The 20,530-nt window shown below is 42.4% G+C and overlaps 1 protein-coding gene across 1 annotated transcript; it reads right to left on the bottom strand.

Moving 5' to 3' along the window:
• Positions 1 to 14,910: 14,910 nt before the first annotated feature.
• Positions 14,911 to 20,233, bottom strand: FOXJ1 (forkhead box J1). The gene is made up of 3 exons (XM_053453874.1): positions 20,135 to 20,233; positions 18,180 to 18,717; positions 14,911 to 16,025 (listed from the first exon to the last, which is right to left on the bottom strand). Exons 2-3 carry the CDS (start codon positions 18,684 to 18,686, stop codon positions 15,204 to 15,206), a joined length of 1,329 nt encoding a protein of 442 aa, XP_053309849.1. The 5' UTR covers positions 18,687 to 18,717; positions 20,135 to 20,233; the 3' UTR covers positions 14,911 to 15,203.
• Between the last annotated feature and the right edge of the window lie 297 nt (positions 20,234 to 20,530).

Below are 20,530 nucleotides of genomic sequence, written 5' to 3'. Positions count from 1 at the left end.
GTTTAAATATTTACAGAAAGGAAACTATGGCATCCTTCACTTCCTTGTCAGGAAATACCATCACCCACAGTTAAATGAATGAAATAGCAGAAATGCGGGGTTTACTCTTATAAAAGCACCTTAAATGGGTGAGATTCAAGACAATATTTTAACATTTGAAATTTGGCATTTAGATTTTGGGGCTGACCTTAACCCTTAGAAACCCATAAAATATTTACATAGAGGGTGGTAGATAAATGGAACAGACTCCCCTCTGGAGTAATAGAGGTGAAAACATGGGATAGACGTAAAGGTATCTTGATTTTAAGACGAGGCCAAGGACTGATTAAGGTTTGAGTCTTTACAGCAGGAGAAACGGGCAGGCTAGATGGGGCCGAAGGGTTCTTATGTGCCGTCAGATTCCATGTTCCTCTGTAACTTTGATAAAATGTCTATAGGGTGGCACTAAACGCTATAACAGATTATCACTATAGCTAGACTGTTACTAAGAGGGTAATAATGAGTGGCAATGAACCCCAGGGGTCATTGATGGAAGACCCCTGTGGTGCAGGAGGTTTGTACAGGGAGCGCATTGTGGGGGGGGGCACATTATCACAGACAGTAGCTCACAACAAAAGAAGCGTCTGGCTGTGAAGGTATTACTTCATCACACACCGCAGGTGAACATCACACGATTAGCGCCGCACAAAGGCTTTCTGACAGGCCTTTAGCGCATCTCTTTTGCAGCTTCTGGGGTGTAAAGCTCTGATCCGACATGTTGATTGGATTGTCTCAGAAAGGTGTTTGGACGGCCATTTACATGGTTAGAATTGCAGATCTGCCCAATGTGTGTAAATATTACCGAGATTATGTGAGTTTCTCTTCACGCTGCTAATGACCTAACGCTTCGCTGGTCACACTCCGATTAACTTGATCTCTGCCGAGAGAAACTACATACAAGTTCATATTTAAATGGGCATTTTTATTTACAATGTGGTAGGTTGGGGTGACCAGATTTCCCCTTCAGCTGGAGATGCTTATGAACGACATGAAATGCATTTATATCTTTGCTGCCTTATTGTTCCTGGTAATAAAGAGAGCATTTATTTCCCTGTAAATTATTATTTATTGGTTTATATAGCGCTATCCTATTCGGAAGTAAGAAGGTAAGGTCGATCTTGCTCAAACAATCTTATAGGCTAGAAGATAGCAGAAACTGATGAATCCCCCCTGCAAACTTTATTTAACTATATTTGTATATTCTTTATATTTATGATGCAAATGATTGAGCACCTAGGGGCAAGATACAGATTAGCATCCCCTGCGAAAAACTATACCCATGGCTAGTGAAATCTAGAAGCTGTCAGCTTGTCTGAGGGTATAATGAGACCACCGTTTTCGCCCATATGACAGGGCCCCGCTGCATTGAAGACCTACTGTTGCTTATGGCCACTGACAGCTCAAAAACTAAAGCTTGGAACTACAGTATATGTATTACGCTGGTATAGGGATAGCTTAAATCATTTTTGGGCAGACTAGATGGGCCGAATGGTTCTTATTTGCCATCAAACTCTATGTCTATTAATTTATTGGTCCAACCAGAGGAGAAGCTTATTATGGTGAAGCTTATGTGGCTGCTCCAAGGCATATACATATATTGAAAACACCATTGCATAGGTTCATTTAGTCTACTGAACCATACGACGTAGGATCTGCTTTAGATTAATTAAGGTATACATTTTAAATATGGCTTCCGACATTGTCTTCAGGCTTGGGAAATTCATAGACAGCCAGCTTTAAATGGCCACTTTAGAAGCCCTTCTTGAACGTGGACAATGGATGATGCCTCCACTAACACATCCTCACAATAAAAAAACATTTAGAGACTTTATGGGCGAATGTAGGCCGAACGGACACTGAGCATGAAAATGGGAGAAGCTAACGTTTAGCCGCCGACTGCTTGTAAAACTTGCTTTGATGTCAAGACGTTTTTCTGTTTGCCGAAGCTGCTAGAAGCTGTTGGCTGTTTGGATGCCAGGTCACAAAGTTATACCCCATTCAAGTGCAAATGGTGCTTCATTTGCTTAGTTGCTCCACTGGAACTTTGTCCATCATCCCATCTCTGCCATCTTTGTAGCCCCCCAGGTGCAGTCTCATTGTTCACAATGCAATGGAGCTTTTTTGAAGGCACTGTGCCTCTAATTTAATAGGGAAGTTTATGGATATTTCTGGCCTCAGACATATCTTCTCTCCCCGGGCTCTAGTCTTCCATATCATTATTCTTCTGACCTTTCCCAGCTCAGAAATTCCATTGGTTAATGTTTGCCATTTCAGCCGTTAACCCATAGGATGCTACAACCTGCCCACAGTCACAACACTGTGTGTTTGCTTTGGTTTGCACAACGCTACAAGTTCCAGGAACTGGCATCCAAATACACAATAATATGTTGTTTATTGTTAGCAAGGATTAAAAGAGCCGTCGTTGTGCAGCCAACGTGGTGGAAAAGAAGGTAGTACGGATCTGTTAGCAGTAGGTGAGGTAGGATAAATAGGACAAGTGGCAAAGGATAAAAGATAAAGTGAAAAAGGAGACAGTACAGGGAAGGGGGGGGCAAAAAACAATATTTTGGGGTTGCGGGATAGAGAAAGAGGAACAAATATTATATATATATTCACATACTGAGTATACTGTAAATATACGGAGCATACCCGTAAGATTGTAAGCTCTCTTCACCTAATGTATCGGTTTGTCTCAGTCTGTCAATTCTCGTCTTGTCGTACCCCTTGAATATATGTATTGTATGAAGCGCTGCATAAATTGTTGGCGCTATATAAATAAAAGATAATAATAATAATACTGCTGATGCGGCTTCAGTGTCCCCTTTTGACTATGTGATATAAGTATGACGTTCTTTAATTGGACTTTTCAACGAAGGGTAATAAGACGCAAGGAAACAAACATGTTTGGCTGACGGGTCAGGGAATGGGAAGTGAAGAAAGAGAGAAGGTAGAATTTTGGCCCTTGCTGTTAAACAACTCAAATGAGTTCTTGTGTTCCTCCAATAGAAAAAAGATACAAATGGAGAGGCTACAATCCCATATAGTTTCAAACCAAGCACAGTATGTGCGAAACGGGTCAAGCGGTTCAGCCTTTTTGTTCTGTTGCCCCTTTTGATTTTATTGTCCACGGACGTTTAATAAACATGGCAGATTTTGCCAGCTGGTTGTTTACAGCCATATGACGCGGTATTTCACTATATGACACAAATTCCTGCTTTAAAAAGCTGCCCAGTAAAGAGAAAGATGTAAAAATAGGCGCTGCGCCTACAGAACATGGATAATGGTAGCTGTCCACACGCGGTTTTGCCCCTTTCAGGGTTCCGGTACCATAGATGTCACGGATCGTAATACATAGCAGTCGTATGCCTGTATATAGCGCCTCTTACTCCCTGTCTCCTGGCAATGAAGAGATACGGACACTAGGGGTAAATGGTGCAGAGAAACCAAAATCACATGGAGGGACTGCATCTCAAACGCGAGACAGCTTATAGACACAGATTTAAGGTACATTTTTCAGCCTCACTTGATTTGAGGAGGACTGCCTTTATAAATGTAGCGGCGTTGCACATTGTTAACTTGTAACTGCATCGGCAGGGAGCAGGTTAATACGCAGGCGATAAGACGTCCGGCAAGCACCCCACACCTCTGTACAAGCTTACACTCACCGCAGTGTTTGCCGTGGATCTGGGCCAAGGGATAGTCGCAGGCGTAACCACGCGTGTGTATGTGTATTTGTCCTGCGTCCCGCTGCCCAGGCATGCCTCCTCATCACTCACATTACATACACGAAATCACTGCAAAATACAATGAAACCGGGCCCAGGTTCACTAAATAACGCTCAACTAGTACACCTGGATGGTCCTTTTACTATGGCTAATTGCCACCAATCAGAAATATACCAGGCTGGAAAACGTCTATAACCTTGATTGAAAGTGCTTGGCCTGTCTAAGGTGTGATATGGATCCCAGGATGAAACTCGCTCTGGAATTGGCCAGCAGTAAAGGATTGGACCAAGTCTTATAGTTTCCGGATCAAACCCCTTTCATCTGTGTGTCAAACGCGTCTATAATTTTACTGTCGCTAATTATTTGATCATTGAGTAATAGTAATAATATTAACAATGGGAGTCAATCCAGGGGCCAGGCTCCTCATATGTCAGGCCCGGTACCTAACCCTATTTTATATTTATCCCTACCGGCAACTTCAATCCCTTACAAAGAGTAATCCAGTTTTATAAAGTAATGCAGGGTATATACAGTATTCTATCCCATTGTACAGCAGCGCGGACTATGATGGCGCTATATAAATCAGTTGACAATGACGACGAAATTCTGTCCCCCACATAGAGTTAATCTTGGTCTACTGATAGCACAATTGGAGTTTCCACTTGCTTGCACAGTCACACTGCATGTCACTTGTCTGTACTTTGTAATGACGCAGGATCAGATACCCCCCTCCCTCACCCGTTTCATTAGCCTCTTGCCAGTCGGCATTCCTGAAGGGCCACAGAGCCGCCTCCCCGGGCCAGCGTCCAGCCCCCCTTCGCGCAGGCTGTAACAGGCAGGTCCGGGCCTGCCGTCCCCATTGTGCTCCTTTCAGGTCAGACACAGCTGAGAGAGTAAAATATGTCACCAAATAACAGAGGGCCTGTGATGCTACGAAGGTTGTTTATATGTGTTTACCTCCCTCGTCTCCCGGCAAGGCTGTAATTAATAGGTTGGATTGTCATGTCACGGCGCACGCAGCTCACAGCGACCTGTCAGACTGGACTGAGATTGTACCCGACGTTTCCTGATCCCTCTTTCCTTGTCACCTTTTTTGTAGTCAATGTGATGTGACCTACTGGAAAAGCCTCAGATAGTTCTGCCTTTCTATCTAATATAGTGTAATATCTGACTGCTCATCATCAGGACAGGCTCAGGCGCCGAGGGGCTCAATAAAATTGGGAGCTACAAGTTATTAAAGCAGGCCTAGATGGTAGAGGTGGGTGAGCCGCGCAGGACCACGCTAGGCTTGGCTCACCGAGCCAGACCTGCGCACCTCCTCGCGTGCTTTTCCTCTGGAAAATGTGTTTTTTGGTTGCCTTCAGGTTTCTGCTTCCTCAGGCGTTGGGTTTGAGCATCAGCTCGCCTAGTTGTGCTACACGGAGCTGCAGTCCTCTGCATATACTGTAACGGTTAAGGGTTTTTCAGTAATTCGTAGGTCTGTAAGGAATGGACCGTGAATGGACTATCCCACCGTACTTCTTCTTCATGAAGGGCTGAGATGACCCTGCAAAATGCAAGAAATCCAAGCCATCTCCCATTATGTAGAATAAGTTGTCTCTTTATAATGTATAGTAAAGCTGATGAGCTGATTTGTTTAATCTTACTACAAATACATTAAAGACTATAGTTTAGTAATCAAACTTTGTAATCATGCGTCTGTCCCAAAAGACTGCCTGCATGGGCCAAGACTCTGAAATCACTGTATAAAGCCGGCGTGAAGTATTGAGTCAAAGCATACCCTTAAAGATTCGGGGCAGTTGGTAACCTGTGCAGAGGGTCCTGGGTTATATTACTATAAAACATCATGCAGTACACTTAGTGTTCGGTGTAGCCATGACCGACCGGGTTCCCTTTACATACGAGCTATTACAGCGATGGCCGTTGTGTGTGCGATGTGCCAGGCTGCATGTCTGACCGCACTTCTCTGCCCCAAGGGCTGGGAATGGACAGCCACACAAGAGCATCTCGTCCAGGCCTCGGGCCAACCATCTCTGAACTTTCCTGCTCCCTGACCTAACCTGTCCTAAAGGTACATATCTACTGCCCAAACTAGTCCTACAGGTATAAAGCCAATTTACACTGGCATTCGGTAGCAGATAATTATATATATGTAACATTTTCAGTATAATTACATTGTTGATTCTGCACTAAAGTAGATAGTGCCCAAAACGAGACAGAAAGCATCCTCGTTTTTGTAGGCTGTTGGCTTGGTGCACCACATTTAGGAATTTGTAATATTTAGTGCCGATGGCTTTTCCTGGAAAAGGAACCTGCAGCCATTGCTTTGACTAACTGAGCATCGTGGATCAGTGCATTGCTTAGTAATCGTGTTCATTTACTTTGCCATTTCCATAGGTGTTTGAAACCCAAAAAATAAGGCCATGGGGCCTGGGGGAACATTTGTATATTTGTGTGGAGAAGAACATATGTTTGTAAGAGAGAGAGGACATTGGAAGAAGTTGTCCCCTACTTCCATGACACCTTTGGCATGAAGACCTGTTAGACCGTCTTATGTACCCGGACTATGTGGGCAGTTTAATGTTCTGGACTCCATCAGGGGACCACGTTTAATACTACTGTACTGATTTTGGGAATCGAATCAGAGCCTAACATGGTCACGGTGGCTCTGACTGTATCACTGGTGCTTGTTCATATCCGATGTCATCATTATTTATTGTTTAATATAGCGCCATCATATACAAGTAGTATATAACATAACACTTTGACTTACAGAAACAGCTCAAAAGAGCTTACAATCTAGATGGTATGGTCCACATAGAGATTCAAAGGAGACTACATGTTCCCAGGTGCTATTAAGGGATTAGATCAAAGATGCACCAATTAAAGTGGCTGCAAAAAGTAAAAGGTGTAAGAAGGTGATATAACAGGTAAGCGGCTTGAAGGACAGAAGCTCTATTGGAAGAAAAAAAAACTAGCTTTTCAGGTAGAATATTGGAATACGCTGGATTATCACATGTAACCTGTGAAAAAGGAAACAAATTAGTAATTGTAATTAATATGTTCAACCTATAGGTTGATGTCTCCTTTGAAACTTAAAAAAGTGTTATTCCTGCCTCTGTGTTTCTGTAACTTAACCCTGTTGTGTTTCATGTTGTTACAAGTTTTGTTACATTATTAATATATTCAAAAAGTTATATTAAGTTAGAAATATTTCATGGATGCATAGATGAGTCAAAGATAAAAAGTCATTGTTTTACAGGGTAGTAGATATAGGGATTAGTCTTCCAGTGGGAGGTGCAAATGCTCATAGAGCAAAGGAATTCAAATAGAAATTTTGTATCTGTATCCTGAAGAGGAAACATTTAAAAAATGAATATGAAAAAATCGTTATTTTATATTTCTGTATATCTGGCACTTTATAGTCTGTGCCAGAAGCCATGGGTTAGCCATGGGACCACCCTGAACATAAGACAATGCTAAGAACCAAGAAAGGTTCGAGGTAGCGTGCAAAGGAGTGGGTAGATGGGGCCCACAGCCTTATCCACCGTCAGAAAATTCTGTGTTTTCTATCATTTAAATTATAATTAAGTATTGAACTATATTACATAATAAAAAATCATTATTATTAATTGCATTTTTTAAAATAATTTTGTTGCATTTTTGAAATAGGTTGCACAATGGGAAAATAAAGATAAAGGTGCATAGTGTGTAATCATTTCTCACATACTTTTTACATATATATATATTAATTAATTGAAAGATTTATATTTTATTTGTTTAATTACTGTTTCATTTAGGTTTTAGCTATAATGACGACAAAACCACCCGACGAGTTATTCTGTTTTCATATGTGGTACAAATTAAAAAATGAACTTTATTCACACATATTATTGCATATAATAGTACGTTTAGTTACAGTAGCCGCTCCTGGCCGTAGTGTAGCAGTTTGGGCTACTTGTTTAGCATTTTGCCAGTTGTGTGGCCGGTGAAATTACTGATTAGGTTGTTCACATCTATAATTACTGAATCCGAAGCCCTTTGATATACTGTATCCAGACAGCCCCGGTCAGTTTTCTGGAAAGAAAAAGTCTGTGGATGAGCTCAAGGAGAGACAGAGTTGGATAAATGGATTGAAAAGGGAGAGAGGGAAAGAGAGGGAGAGGGAGGGAAATTCTTGTTTGAGAGGGAGAGCAAGAGGGAATCTGTGCACAGAGGGCAATGACAGACAAAGCAGTGGATTAGCATTCCCAAACAGGGAAAGATTAGCCAAACTGTTTATTCTGCTTGTTGATTTAAAATATTTAACGTAATTAGCAAGTGAAAAGCATGGCATTGTGTGCTGTGAGCTGAGGCAAGCAAGGCCAGAGATACAGGGGCAATTCCTGTGTGAGGCAGGCACCCCCCCCCCGTCTATGCACCGGTGGGAGATCCGAGTAGGGACTGGATTCCAGTGATGAGGCACTGAAGGATTGGGGAGATCTGCCAGTGCAGAGGGTCAGTAATCTGGGGCCCTTCAAAAATGGCGCCGGTTAGCATTACTCCACATTACTCTTGGCTACTAAGACATCCAGGAGACAGGGTTCTGCAGTAAGAGATCCCAGCGGCAACAAGGTGTCCAAGGTGTAGGTTGATGTATTATAGGGGCAGTAAGGGATATAGCATATAGGGCTCTGGGTCAAACATATAGGTGACCAGTGTTATTGAGGTGATAATGCTTACATGCTGGGTGTTTTGGTGATTACAGATCTATTAAGGATTTCGATCACTAAAAGAAGAGAGGGCAGTAAGGCCTACAAAAAGTGTACTGCAGTAACACACTACAGGGGTAACGAGGCGTTCTGAGGTCAGGTTATTGAATCAACTGTATACAGGATCAGTCAGTAACTCCGTGAAGCGTTTATGTCATGAAATCTGAAAAAGTATTGCGACTAGAAATCAGACGACCCCCTGTGAGGCAGGAGGACGTGGTATTATATAGAATATATAGAAACACTCTGGAGTTGGGTTACCCCAGTAAAGCAGCGCAGCCTACTCCATAAGAAGGTCACTTAAGAACACGTAATCGTGAATGATGTTACTGTAACAGGCTGAGAGATCTACACGTGACCCACCCCCCAAATCTCATAGCCAGGGTGCTAATTTGGGGTGTTTGCTGCAGAACAATAGCTTGTGGTCCAGATCTTCAGAGCCTCACCGCATATCCTCACCGACAGGCATGTTCAGGCAAGCAGAGCTGGGCCGGCTTGTGTGACCAGGGAGCAGCACTGCACGGCTTTAACCCTTCATACCCAGGACAGCACGGCTGTCAGACGACTGTAACGGAATGCTAGGCTTTAGTGACCATTTACTGCCAGGACACCCTCATAAAGCTAAAGCCGGCAGCGGTGCAGGGAATGTTCTGCAGTAAAACCACATACTAATAGATGATCACTGTTGTAACTCAGCCCTGGGCCCATGGAGGGTGTGGAACAGTAGCCCCAAAGTGCCTTCTCGCCAAATTACTGGGTTGTGTGAGGGTGTCTGAGTATAACATGTGTTTCTAACATGTAATTCGCCACCACTGTCTTCTTTTGTCTTTCTCTGTTTTTGTAAGCCTTTCTTCTTTTCCATTTATCATATATTATGTTTTTCATGATTTGATGTCATGTAACACCCCCATCTTCTTTTTATTCATCTGTCCCCTACTATGTCTCTCCCCGTCCCACTTTCCCTCTCTCTCTACTTCTCTTTCTCTCCCTTTCACTTTCGCCTCCTCTGCCCCCCCACTGCCATTTAACTCCCTTTCTCCTTTTTTCCATCGCCCGTCCCCCCCCCCCCGCTTGGTACACAAAGTTCTGTCTGAATAGCTTCTCATTTCCAGCAAGCTGCAACTTTAACAAGTGTAAGAGAAGCTTTCATTGTCTGCGTCTCTCCCCCTTAAATACCTCCTCTGGTCTAGAAGCAGGGACAGAGAAACTTTTGGAATCACCCACCCTCCCTTTCCATTCTCTGAAGGTGCAGTCCCATTACATTACATTAATCTATCCTGGCACATGCAGCAAATTAGCATGAAGCTTTAACCCATTTGCTTTTGTTTTGCCGAATCCCTTTGGCAATGAAGGGATTAATCTCTGCAGGTCTGTGGCTTTTTTGCACAGATCTCAAATATAATGCAGTGTAAACACATTAGACTGGACGGTGGGGGGGTGTGGACGTGATCCAAGGCACATTTATTGGCGTACTGGAACGCTGTTAATCATTTACCCTCCTGGCTTTTATCTATTGCCTCATGTCAGGGAAATTTCTCAGACTGTCCAGCAGTAAAGGTGGCAGAAGATTTTATTGCACTGGGGAAACAGCCCTGGTGTCCCTGTGACTTCATAAATGTTAATGTATCTCTGTCTGCTTTTTCAGGCAAACACACTTGATATAGACGGCCCCTCTATACAATGCTTCTTATTACATCATAGAATGCACTCTACAAAACACATACTGCTGGTTCATATAGAACCAGCTCTTAATAACACATAATTCCATACAAATAGCCTCCCTATAACTCATTGTAACCAAGCCTGGGTGTGTAGGTCTTTGGCCTATATGTGGACCTCCAGGTCTCCAGTGTTCCTAGTAGGTTGACCATGTCCTCTCTAGCATACAGTCCACAAGTGTCCATGTTCTGAATTTCCCAAATCTTCCAGGATTATAGATGGTTCCCTCTATTACTGCGCATGCCCAGTTGTTGACTCACTAGTAGACAATCTATATCTGCTCAAGTCCACATGGACATACACAACGAAGAGGCCTGCGTCCTGGAGCTCATGCCCCAGCCATCATATAATGTTCATGGGGGGTATGCTTGCCTGTGCCACTGTATGGCTGTATTCATTCCAACAGTGCCGTTTTGTAGATCTGCTTTCAATCTTTTCACTCCCTAATGAGCCAAACACGTTGAATGGTTGTCTAGTTGAATATCAATAGTTCAAAATTCAAAGCCGTGCCGGAGCTCAGGTTTAAAGCTAAGCTCCGTAGTGCCATCAAACAGTACTTCTTCAGAGCTTTATCCCTGACTTCACTAGAGATCCTGCCAAGTTCAATGGGAGAACTCCTGCTGTGTTGAATATCCACTATGAAAATCAGCAGTTTGCCGACAATAACCTGCTCAGGATCAACTCAGTAGCTTAATGAATTGATGTCTCAGTCTCCCTGACACATCCGCATGTGCTAACGAAATAGCCATATGGGCTATGAGATTTGTATAAGCCACATGGATGGGGAAGTTTGAGGAATTAAAAGGAGGACTCTCCCACCATTTTTATCTGCAGGTGCCATACTTATATTGTCAGTAGGGTCCTTAGCCTCGAGTGCTAAGCAAGTTTTTGTTACTGTTTCTTAAGACTGGGAAGCCCAGTATGGATCTCAATGTGTCCAACTCGATAAGGGAAGGGACTAGCACAGGTCAGACCCAGATCCTGCCTCCAACCTCAGTCATCGGGTCCTTGACCATATCCAAAAATGAGACAGTATCTGCATCTCTGGGGACAGGCCAATTTAGCTGGGTCACCCAACACGCTACAGGTCCCTATAATCCCTCTACCATTCTGTGACGTCCTTCTCTGCAACAAACTAGTGCTTGTTCCTTACACAACCAGCCTCCAAACACTAAAGCCATATTTCTGTAAAATATAACCTTTGTCAGATGCTTCACCTGTTTTCATACCATCAGCCTTCATGCCTTGGACTGTATTCTAGTAATGTTTTAACGCCTAAGTATTAGGTCACTAGAACCTGCAAGGTAGAATATTTTATGATCCTACTATATTTATTCCTGGTTATCACTATCCTAGTGTATCTTTCATCTGTAAATAAAAAAAAGCATCACGGAGCTACATATTGTTATTCTTTTACTTTGAAAAGGCGAATTGTCAAAACATGTATTAGCAAGTCCAATACTGTTTACTTAAACATATTTTTCCCGGTATGAATTGATATTTCAAAAGACCTACTTAAGTTGAATTATCACTGCTGGGGACGTCCGCTTCCCCTGTTATGGAAGAAGGACACCATTACCCAGAAAGTAGCCAGGAGATCAAAATACTTATAACATTTTTTACTTCACTATTTATTATTATTCATGTAATATTTATTTTTTTCATCACTTTGCTATTGTGTTTTTATGCCAACCAATGAGTTTCCTTGTTTTTTGTTTTTTTCTTCTTTTCCCTATTTTATTTTTATGACACCTCATCTATTTTCTGATGGCCGCTGACCTTACTTTATCACCATCAAAGTCACACAGTCCTCTTTACCCCTTGACCCCCAAATCCCCCCCCCTCTGGTTCCCTGCCTCACAAGGTCACACAGAGAGCCGTAACATTCCCTTTGCTATGGGATTTAAACTTTGGTTTTAACCTGATTTCCCACATTTCTCTGGCAACCGCCTCAATGAACTACCCCTCACCCCACTTAAAGCCACCCTCATTTAACTTTAAAATCCTTTCAAGTCAATAGAGCTAGATGTGAAATTAACCATTTTATATACTTTTCTATACAATTCTTTAAATGTATCTTCATTGTAAGAAGTGCTCCGTAAAATGTTGGAGCTATATAAATAAAAGATAGTAATGATGCCCCCCCCCCCCCCAACATGTATATGTTGTGAAATGGATATGCTACGTATGTGTTTGTCTACAGATATTACCTATTTATCATTCACATTTATTTCAGTACAGCCATGTATACGTATAGATTCTATGGAGCACAGAGGTGAAATATGTTCAAGGAAATAAGCGTTGGTGTCTTTATCTATATGTCCCGACAGACTATAAGGGTGATTGATGGTTGTTGTTGGGAAATCCCCCATAAACAGGACATGGTGGAAAAGACAATAGCTAGACTTCAGAGAGCAAGAGAAGGGACAGAAATCTAAGGAAGAGGGTAGCAGAGAGAATGGTAGAATTAAAGTAAAAGACTTAAGGGTTAAAGGGCATTTATTGCCCCCTTAGTTACTTTGCTTGGAGGGGGTGCATAAAGGTGCATTATGGGCACAGTGCCAGCGTAATGACGTGTATAAGCGGAATGGGCAGCCTTCCCGCATACCTCTGCTGCAGGTGGAAAGCCACCGCTTTGGACGCGTTGGTTAGCTTTGCCAAAAAGATTTATACAGAAGAAGCTCCGCTTGGCTTGTTTGTGCACCTAGACTGTTGTGTTGGTAGGAGATTTCCGTACACACCATTTGGTTTTCATTCATTGCCATAATTGAGGTTTTGTTTACTGGTTTTCGCTCCTGTTGAGTGTGGCACCCTCCCAAAGTTCAGCTTCAGAACTGAGCTCACAATGAAGCCCAGCTCGGGGGACGTATTAAAAAGTAAAGCTTCTCTGTGAATGTGGAATCAGCAGGAGCCAAACTCTCATCATATCCATCTATCTATTTTTTTTTTGTCGAGGCACACAGAAATAATGTAATTAAGATTTTCTAAAATATGAGCCGAAAACAGCTTGAATAAAGAGAGGAGAATACATTGTTCCATGTTAATTAATCTTAACGTTCCTTTGTTTTTATGTGTAAACTAAATAAATCAGATGTTGGAGTATTAATGTTTCAAGTGGAGATGCACCTTCAGTTGAAGATGTTGTTAGCAGACGGCACACCTTCTGATCAGTGGTATCATTTGGAACTTTAGATCCAATAATTCACGTATAGAATGCAATATAAGGGCACTGGAATTAACTGATGGCTTTCTGAAGGGCCGTTATCGGAACAATGTGATAGTGAGTTTATGTGATAGAATCTTTGTAAGGATATGTGAGAATTGGTTGCTTGTAGATCAGCTGCCACCTGTGTGTTCTGCTTGCTGGTCATCGGAATTAAAGTACAACACAGAATATGATATAATAAAAGACACCACAATTTCCACGTCATTTCAAAAAAAAGTTTGATTTATTTATTTTTCCTTCACAAGAGAAGCTCAATGCACCGTCTAAATCCTCACAAACGTTTTGTTGTTTAAATTTATTCCAGGACAGCCCCCTCTTTAAGCCCATTTCCCACCCCAGCTTGAAATTGCATAAGAATGTTTTAGCCATTCAACCAGGCAGAGAAAAGTAATAAAATCGTCATTGTTTTGCTACTTCCACGTCTATTCAAACGCATAAACTCAGACGCACACACACTTACTGCCTTCTCAAAGGTAAAAATCGAGGAGCAGTTGCCCGTTTAGCTCTATAGTGCCAAGAAAGAGCTATTGTACAGATTAACATGGAATAAAGAAACCAAAAATCACAAGTCTCACAGAAACCACATATCCTTTACATTATATAGGATTTTGCAACTAATACCTTTTACATCTCTTGTCCTGCCTCCATTAAACATCCGGCAAAACCTGGACACACAGACCGGAAGGACACAGAAACGTGGGAAAAACAGGGTACAGAAGCAATGTCAACTGTATTTGTTTATGTGGTGTATATGTGGAATGGCCTTCCAGCAGAAGTGGTAGAGGCTAATACATTGAGGCAATTTAAGCGTGCATGAGATAGGGATAAGGCTCCACTAAACATAAAAAACAAGGCCAAGAACCAAATGGGATTTTACAACTGCTAGCAGTAAACTAGTGAATACTAGAGTAGCTGAGTGGTTCCTATTGGCTGACCAATTCTATGTTTCTAAATGTAAAGAAAATATATAAATGCGTAAGTCCCCCTTTCAAAATAAAATGTAAAGAGAATAAGTGACTTTTAGTATTTAGCTATAATAAAATATTATTGTATATCTACCCCTCTTCTCCAAAGTAATGTCATTTCAAAAAAGCAAAAATATTCCCACCGATCAGAGACAGGAGTTTTTTGATCGACTCCTTCACTACCGGGACAGTCTCTCTGACAAACTAAACATTAGTCAAGTAAGTATAGGATGTTTGGTCAGCACGTATGAGACGAGATAGCGTGGTATAGGAGGGACACATTGCACATATTCCAGAACAGCTCATAAATCAGATTAGTTTCTGATTTCACGTTCTATTATTCTGTCCCTCCAAATAAGACTTTAATTAAAAAGCCAGTGTAGAAACTGGAAGAGAGTTGCAGGGATTGAAGATAAAACCGCAGTTCTTCTGTGATTTCTAGAAAAATAAGTACAAAAGTTTTTCTTCTTCTTTTTTTTTTTACATTTTGTTTTCATAAGTACTCTTCTTTTGTGTAGAGAACAGTATTTGTTGATGTTCTTACACCCAGAGTCCATGATGTTGTTTGGGCCCATAACCTTCAGGCTTTTTCTCTTGGGAGGAGACAGTCTTGTTCCCAAGTTTTGTAAACACCGGAATTGGGGCCACCTGCTCTGCGAATTAGTTAAAGTTCATTAAAAGTATATTTATAAATTCTTCTAATTTACATATTTATAATGTTTATCAATATAAATGTCTATAACGTTTGCCAGTGTCTTTGAGATGTTGATGGGCCCCACTATAAATAAGATCCTATGGCAGACCAGTCGTTCAGCTCTGGAGGAAAGGCTTCGTTGAGATCAAACAGGTGTTCCAGATTGGCAGAGTTAGTGAGGTAATCATTCCTGCCCTCATCCCATGGGTGCTGGAGGAAGGAAGTTGCCAGGAAGGTTTCATCAAAATCCATGTTGTTCTGTACCACTGCTTGGTCCTGCCCCATGGGGAACCATTGCTGGGGGCAGTCTATGTGCTTGCCATGGACAGTTAGGTCAACAGAGCGGGTCACTGGACTTAAGGGAGGGGTGGCTTCTAGGTCTTCGAAAGCAGAGAAGTTGCCATTGTTAAGAGTAGAGTCAAAGATGACCTCCCAGTCAAAGTCACCTTTTAGGGGTCCCAGTTCTGCTTGCTCTTCTTGGGCTTGCTCATCAAGCATGGGCGAACTGGATAGACGTGGAACCTTGAACATACGTTTGGGTAACGGCTGCTTGCGCTTGTGACCTTTTGCATCTACTGAAGTGTTCCAGATTTGCTCACCCAGTAAGTTCCAGCTGTGCTCGTTTGTAGCTTCTTCAAACTCCTTCAGCAACTGGTGGGACTCTGGGTTGACACTTACCATCCACGGGGATGACCCATTGCATTCAGCGGAGGCTGCTGCCTGGGCACCTGCAAATGCTGGGTGAATCTGCACAGGTGGCAGCCGACGCTTCTTAATGGCACCATTCATAAGCCGGTCAGCATACTGTGGGTCAATCTTCCAGAAACCACCCTTGCCTGGCTCGTCCTTCTCACGAGGAACTTTAATGAAGCACTTATTCAGGGAGAGATTGTGCCTGATGGAATTCTAAGACGAGAAGAAAACACACGAAAAAGATGAGCATGATTATAAACATGAACAAAAACATAGGACAGATTTGTCAAATTTGTTACATATTATGCTTCAACACAGAACTAGGGATCAGTTTGCTCAGGTGTTTTTTTATATAACATAGGAAGGGCTAATTAATATGGATTGTCAACCAATTGAAGGAAAGAACAAGAATATAATATTGTGAAGCAGTGTAATCTAGCATTAAGAAGGCTGGACAGGTGTCTAGAGAAACGTGACAACAACATAAGTGAGTTATTATAGAACATCGAAGAACATCCAGAGGATCTGTATTCCTAACTTAAGTGTAGGCTCAATCCTCTCCTCTATTCAAAGTATGAACAAAAACCATGAAACTCGGCCATCTTTAAAGCACCCATTATCCAGTTCAGTATCTGTAAGTCTCACATACATCTTCTCAGCTGGAAGAGAAGGCAGATGACTTTACAGGGCAACTAGGCTTTCAGAATTGAGGAGGAGAATAATGGGGAAATGTTTGCATTTAGTGGGGTAGGAGGAGACCTTAAGGGTAATGAAAAGGAAACAATACGTTCTGCGTTAAAAAGTTTTCACCGCAGCTAGTAGGACCAACGACACATTGTTCTGGAATTCTATGTAAATTGCTCAGAGGCTTTTAAAAATGTATTTCTTCTACTATTCTCTACATTTTTTTCCCTCATCCCCAGGGATCCCGGATATTCCCGATTCGCTTTTTTACTGTTTAATGAAATTTAACAAGAAGGGGGGGGCAAGCTCTAGCTAAAAGCCCCCTACCCACACACATCACCTTTCACTCTATTCATCCCTTTCTGCTGTGGTACTCAGAAAGCTTATTGCTTGGCCCGTTAAACATATTTATCATTCCTGCCTCAGCAGCTTCCATCCTATGTGTAGTGGGGGCACCCCCCACGGCTGACATTTAATTAAACTCCATCAAGAGTCTTGAGGTGAATTTAATCCTGTACCTCCAGGAAGGTCGATAGCTGGAAAACCCTGGTCCTTTGCTGAAATACTTTTAAGTTGTGATAGATAGATAGATAGATAGATAGATAGATAGATAGATAGATAGATAGATAGATAGATCCCCTAAACTGACTCTTCTAAACATATGCAATGCTTCTCTAACTCAAATATTTAATTTGGGGTACATAGAACACTAATATTTGCATCCTGTAGACTCTGTGTGACCCATGCAATGTTTTAATTGTATTTGAAAGAGGCTCTTTTCAGATAAATAATAGGTAAACACAGAGATAGGCATGCGTTTCATTAATTAGTCTTTGGGCTGAAACAGTGACACCTCACAAAGGAGAGAAGGAGAAGCTATCATTTTAAACTAGCTGGGAGGGCTTCTAGTATCCCCCTTCCAGGAATCCACCCCCCCCCCCGACAGCATGACTGTACAAGATTTCCCCTATAAACCAGTATGGCCTGGACCCTCCCACTACCCATCCATTACTGGGAGACAATGGGGTGTCAGGGCCACACAGAGTCTACAGGATAAGGGGTGGAGAAGGACCTGACTCCCACAGCCTAAAAACAACCTGATATATGGCAGTCTAGTTACTGACCTTGCTTAGGACCCTAGAGCGACCTACCCCTGCCCTCAGAAAATACACCATAACCATTGCATGGTAGCTCCCCTCTGAGAAAAAGACACATTTAATACTTTTGAAGGGCTGTTATAACCACCGATATAGCACAGTGGTGGAAGAGTTAAAGTAATTGTTGGTGCTGTGGGATGTAGGATGTACAATATAGTAACGCAACAATCACAGCATCACAGAGTAATTATACACAGGGGACGGAAGGAAATGTAGAGACATACCCACTGTGTGCCTTATTGCTTAATGCTACTGTCGTGTTTAGTGATATTTTAGGAGGTTGGGACACAGCGAGGTAGGAATACTTTTTGGTGGATTCACAGGCACACAGAGATGGTGCATTAAAGATGGCTGTTTTCTGTGCTATGATGGATGTTCAGATAACTGTCATATAAAAGGCAGCAACTTGCTTTTTTAAAGTTGACTAAATTGCAGTATTTATAGGAAAACGGCACATAGAACTTTCCTTTTTAAGTTTCCCCAAAAGACTTTGCCCCATCTCCCTCCACATCAACAACATCAGTACCTGCCAAGTGGGGTCCGCATGCCGGAAGTAGCAGAAATTGTCTGTTATCCACTTGTAGATGGCAGACAGTGTGATCTTGGTCTTCTTGCTTGCCTGCATGGCCATGCATATGAGAGTTGCGTAGGAGTAGGGGGGCTTCACATGAGGGTTGGTCTTGTAGTCAATCTCCTCCATGGGCTGGAGGCCCATGTGTGCCGCTCTTGAGGTAGATGAGGAAGTGGGTTTTCCTGGGGTGTGAGGCATTCCCAGGCATGCAGGATCAGCAGCTAGTGGAGAACAAGGAGCGCCTGAGCCTGGCATGTGCCTGTGCCCCTGATGTTCTCCAGCTGATGATGCTGTCTTCCCAACATTGGCATTGATGATGGAGAACTCTTGTAGCCATTGAAGGCTTGTAAGGCTGTCATCAAGGTTGACGGAACTGGAGTCCTGTTCACTGTCCCCCTCATTCTGGAAGGTGTGCCAGTTATCTGCCATTTCTGACGGGGCTGCTGCAGGCAAGTCAAACATTCAGAAGGCCTCAGCGGTCCCAAGACTGCTTCTGAAAAATAACCGGAATGTTTTTTGAGCCATTGATACATCTTTATCCACCACAACTAATACTAGAAACGTATACTTTATAATCAACAACCCCCAAATCACATACCAACCTTTGATGAGCTCACTATGAAAGACAGAATTGCATAAAAAGTAGGACATACCGCTTTAAATATCAAATGATTTGTATTAAATATAAGAGGGGTTGAAATACCCCTCCTTTAAATCATAAGCCATATTTACATATCCAATATACCGTAGATTTAACCAAACCGGAATGGATAGGCGGAGGTTTAAGTGTAGGTGGTGGCATTCCAAGAGCTAGTCAATCTGTGATGGCCAGAAAAAGTTATTGCTTTTACATAGTGTAGCTCACAAGCGTAAAGTCAAGGTTGGCTGGATGGGCTCCCTCCCACAGACCCATACTAAGCCAAGAGTAAATAAGATGAAGGAATTATTTCCAAGTCCTGAAAATAATTAAATTTGGGGGTCAAAGGTGCAGACTTTCTGTAGTTGCTTTAATACATCAAACTCTGTGTTTGATCATTGATGTGATTTTATTAGCTAAACACACTCTATGGAATACTATTAAATGAACTTTCATCAACACAAAATGCTAGGGAGAGTCCCCTGATTGTGACTTTTCTCCCCAGAAACGTCCCCCGAACCACTCTTAAGCCTAAAAAGCCAAGTTTATCTACTATAATCAATATCATTGACCAAACATTTCATTTCATCGCATATAACCTTTAAACAATACATAGCGCAAGACACAAGAATACTCCACAGCCATTAATCATTCATATAAATACATGAAAGATCTGGATTTTGCTTCAAATGACATTTTATCACCATATGTGGAATACAATCACCTTTCAGACTGATCCCCCAAATCAGACACACATCTGCTAAAGAAATCAGAAGATATTTCATGAAAGGGGAGCAAAACTTATCTGAAAAACTTAAGGAAGCCTGGTATATTTTGAAAAGCATGCCAAGAAAGGACCAGGGGGCTGCTGGAGGGGAGCAAATCAAATAGCTATTGAAGACAGTCCTGTTTAAAATGCATCACACAATGTCTCCCCCATACACCCCTCCATCCTTGGAGTTCTGTGCCAAGCCCTGGGTGACCCGTTAAGCCATTTGTAAACCAGCCACAGTCTTTTGAGATCCATTGGCAGAAAGCACAATAAGCTGCACCCCCAGAACCGGTGCCTACAGCGCAATACATTTAAATACCACGTGACTGCAGAAGATTAAAGACCAACCTGCAACACCAAGTCTCTGCCCCAGAGTTATGCAGCATAATCAATGTGCAGATACCATGCCAGGGCTGCTGGTGGGGATTATACCCCCCAGGGTAAGCCAGGGACAGGCAAGATACTGTAGGCACAGAGTCTCTGAGATCACCCCCTTTTTACCTGGATAATGGTGAATGAGGACGCAGCAAGATGACCAGGAAGCTTCTGGAACCAGCAGCAGGGGTTGTAATGAGCCCAAGATGAGTTATTGCCCTGCCAGCTCCTCTCTTTATCTGCCCCCTGCTTCTCCTGCCAGGCATTAAGTACCAGAGGTTCTGAAAGGCTTCCCTGGACACCATGGAAACGCCACACCCCCGTAAACAGCTTCCAGCGCGGTTATTGGGTACTGGGTCACCATGGAGAGCTCGGTCCTGCCCCCTCCTCTAGTGGCTCTGGACTATGGGCATTAGCGGAGGGGCAGGAAGGTGTAACGGGGTATTTTATGTATTGAAAACGTGCAGCACATATATACACACGTGTGTGCTTATGTATATGTAAGTATGTATATACAGTATA

This window comes from Spea bombifrons, chromosome 13 (genome assembly GCF_027358695.1).
Source record: "Spea bombifrons isolate aSpeBom1 chromosome 13, aSpeBom1.2.pri, whole genome shotgun sequence".
NCBI lineage: Eukaryota > Metazoa > Chordata > Amphibia > Anura > Pelobatidae > Spea > Spea bombifrons.
Note: the sequence above shows the minus strand (reverse complement) of the source record. Positions and strands in the feature narration are given on the sequence as shown.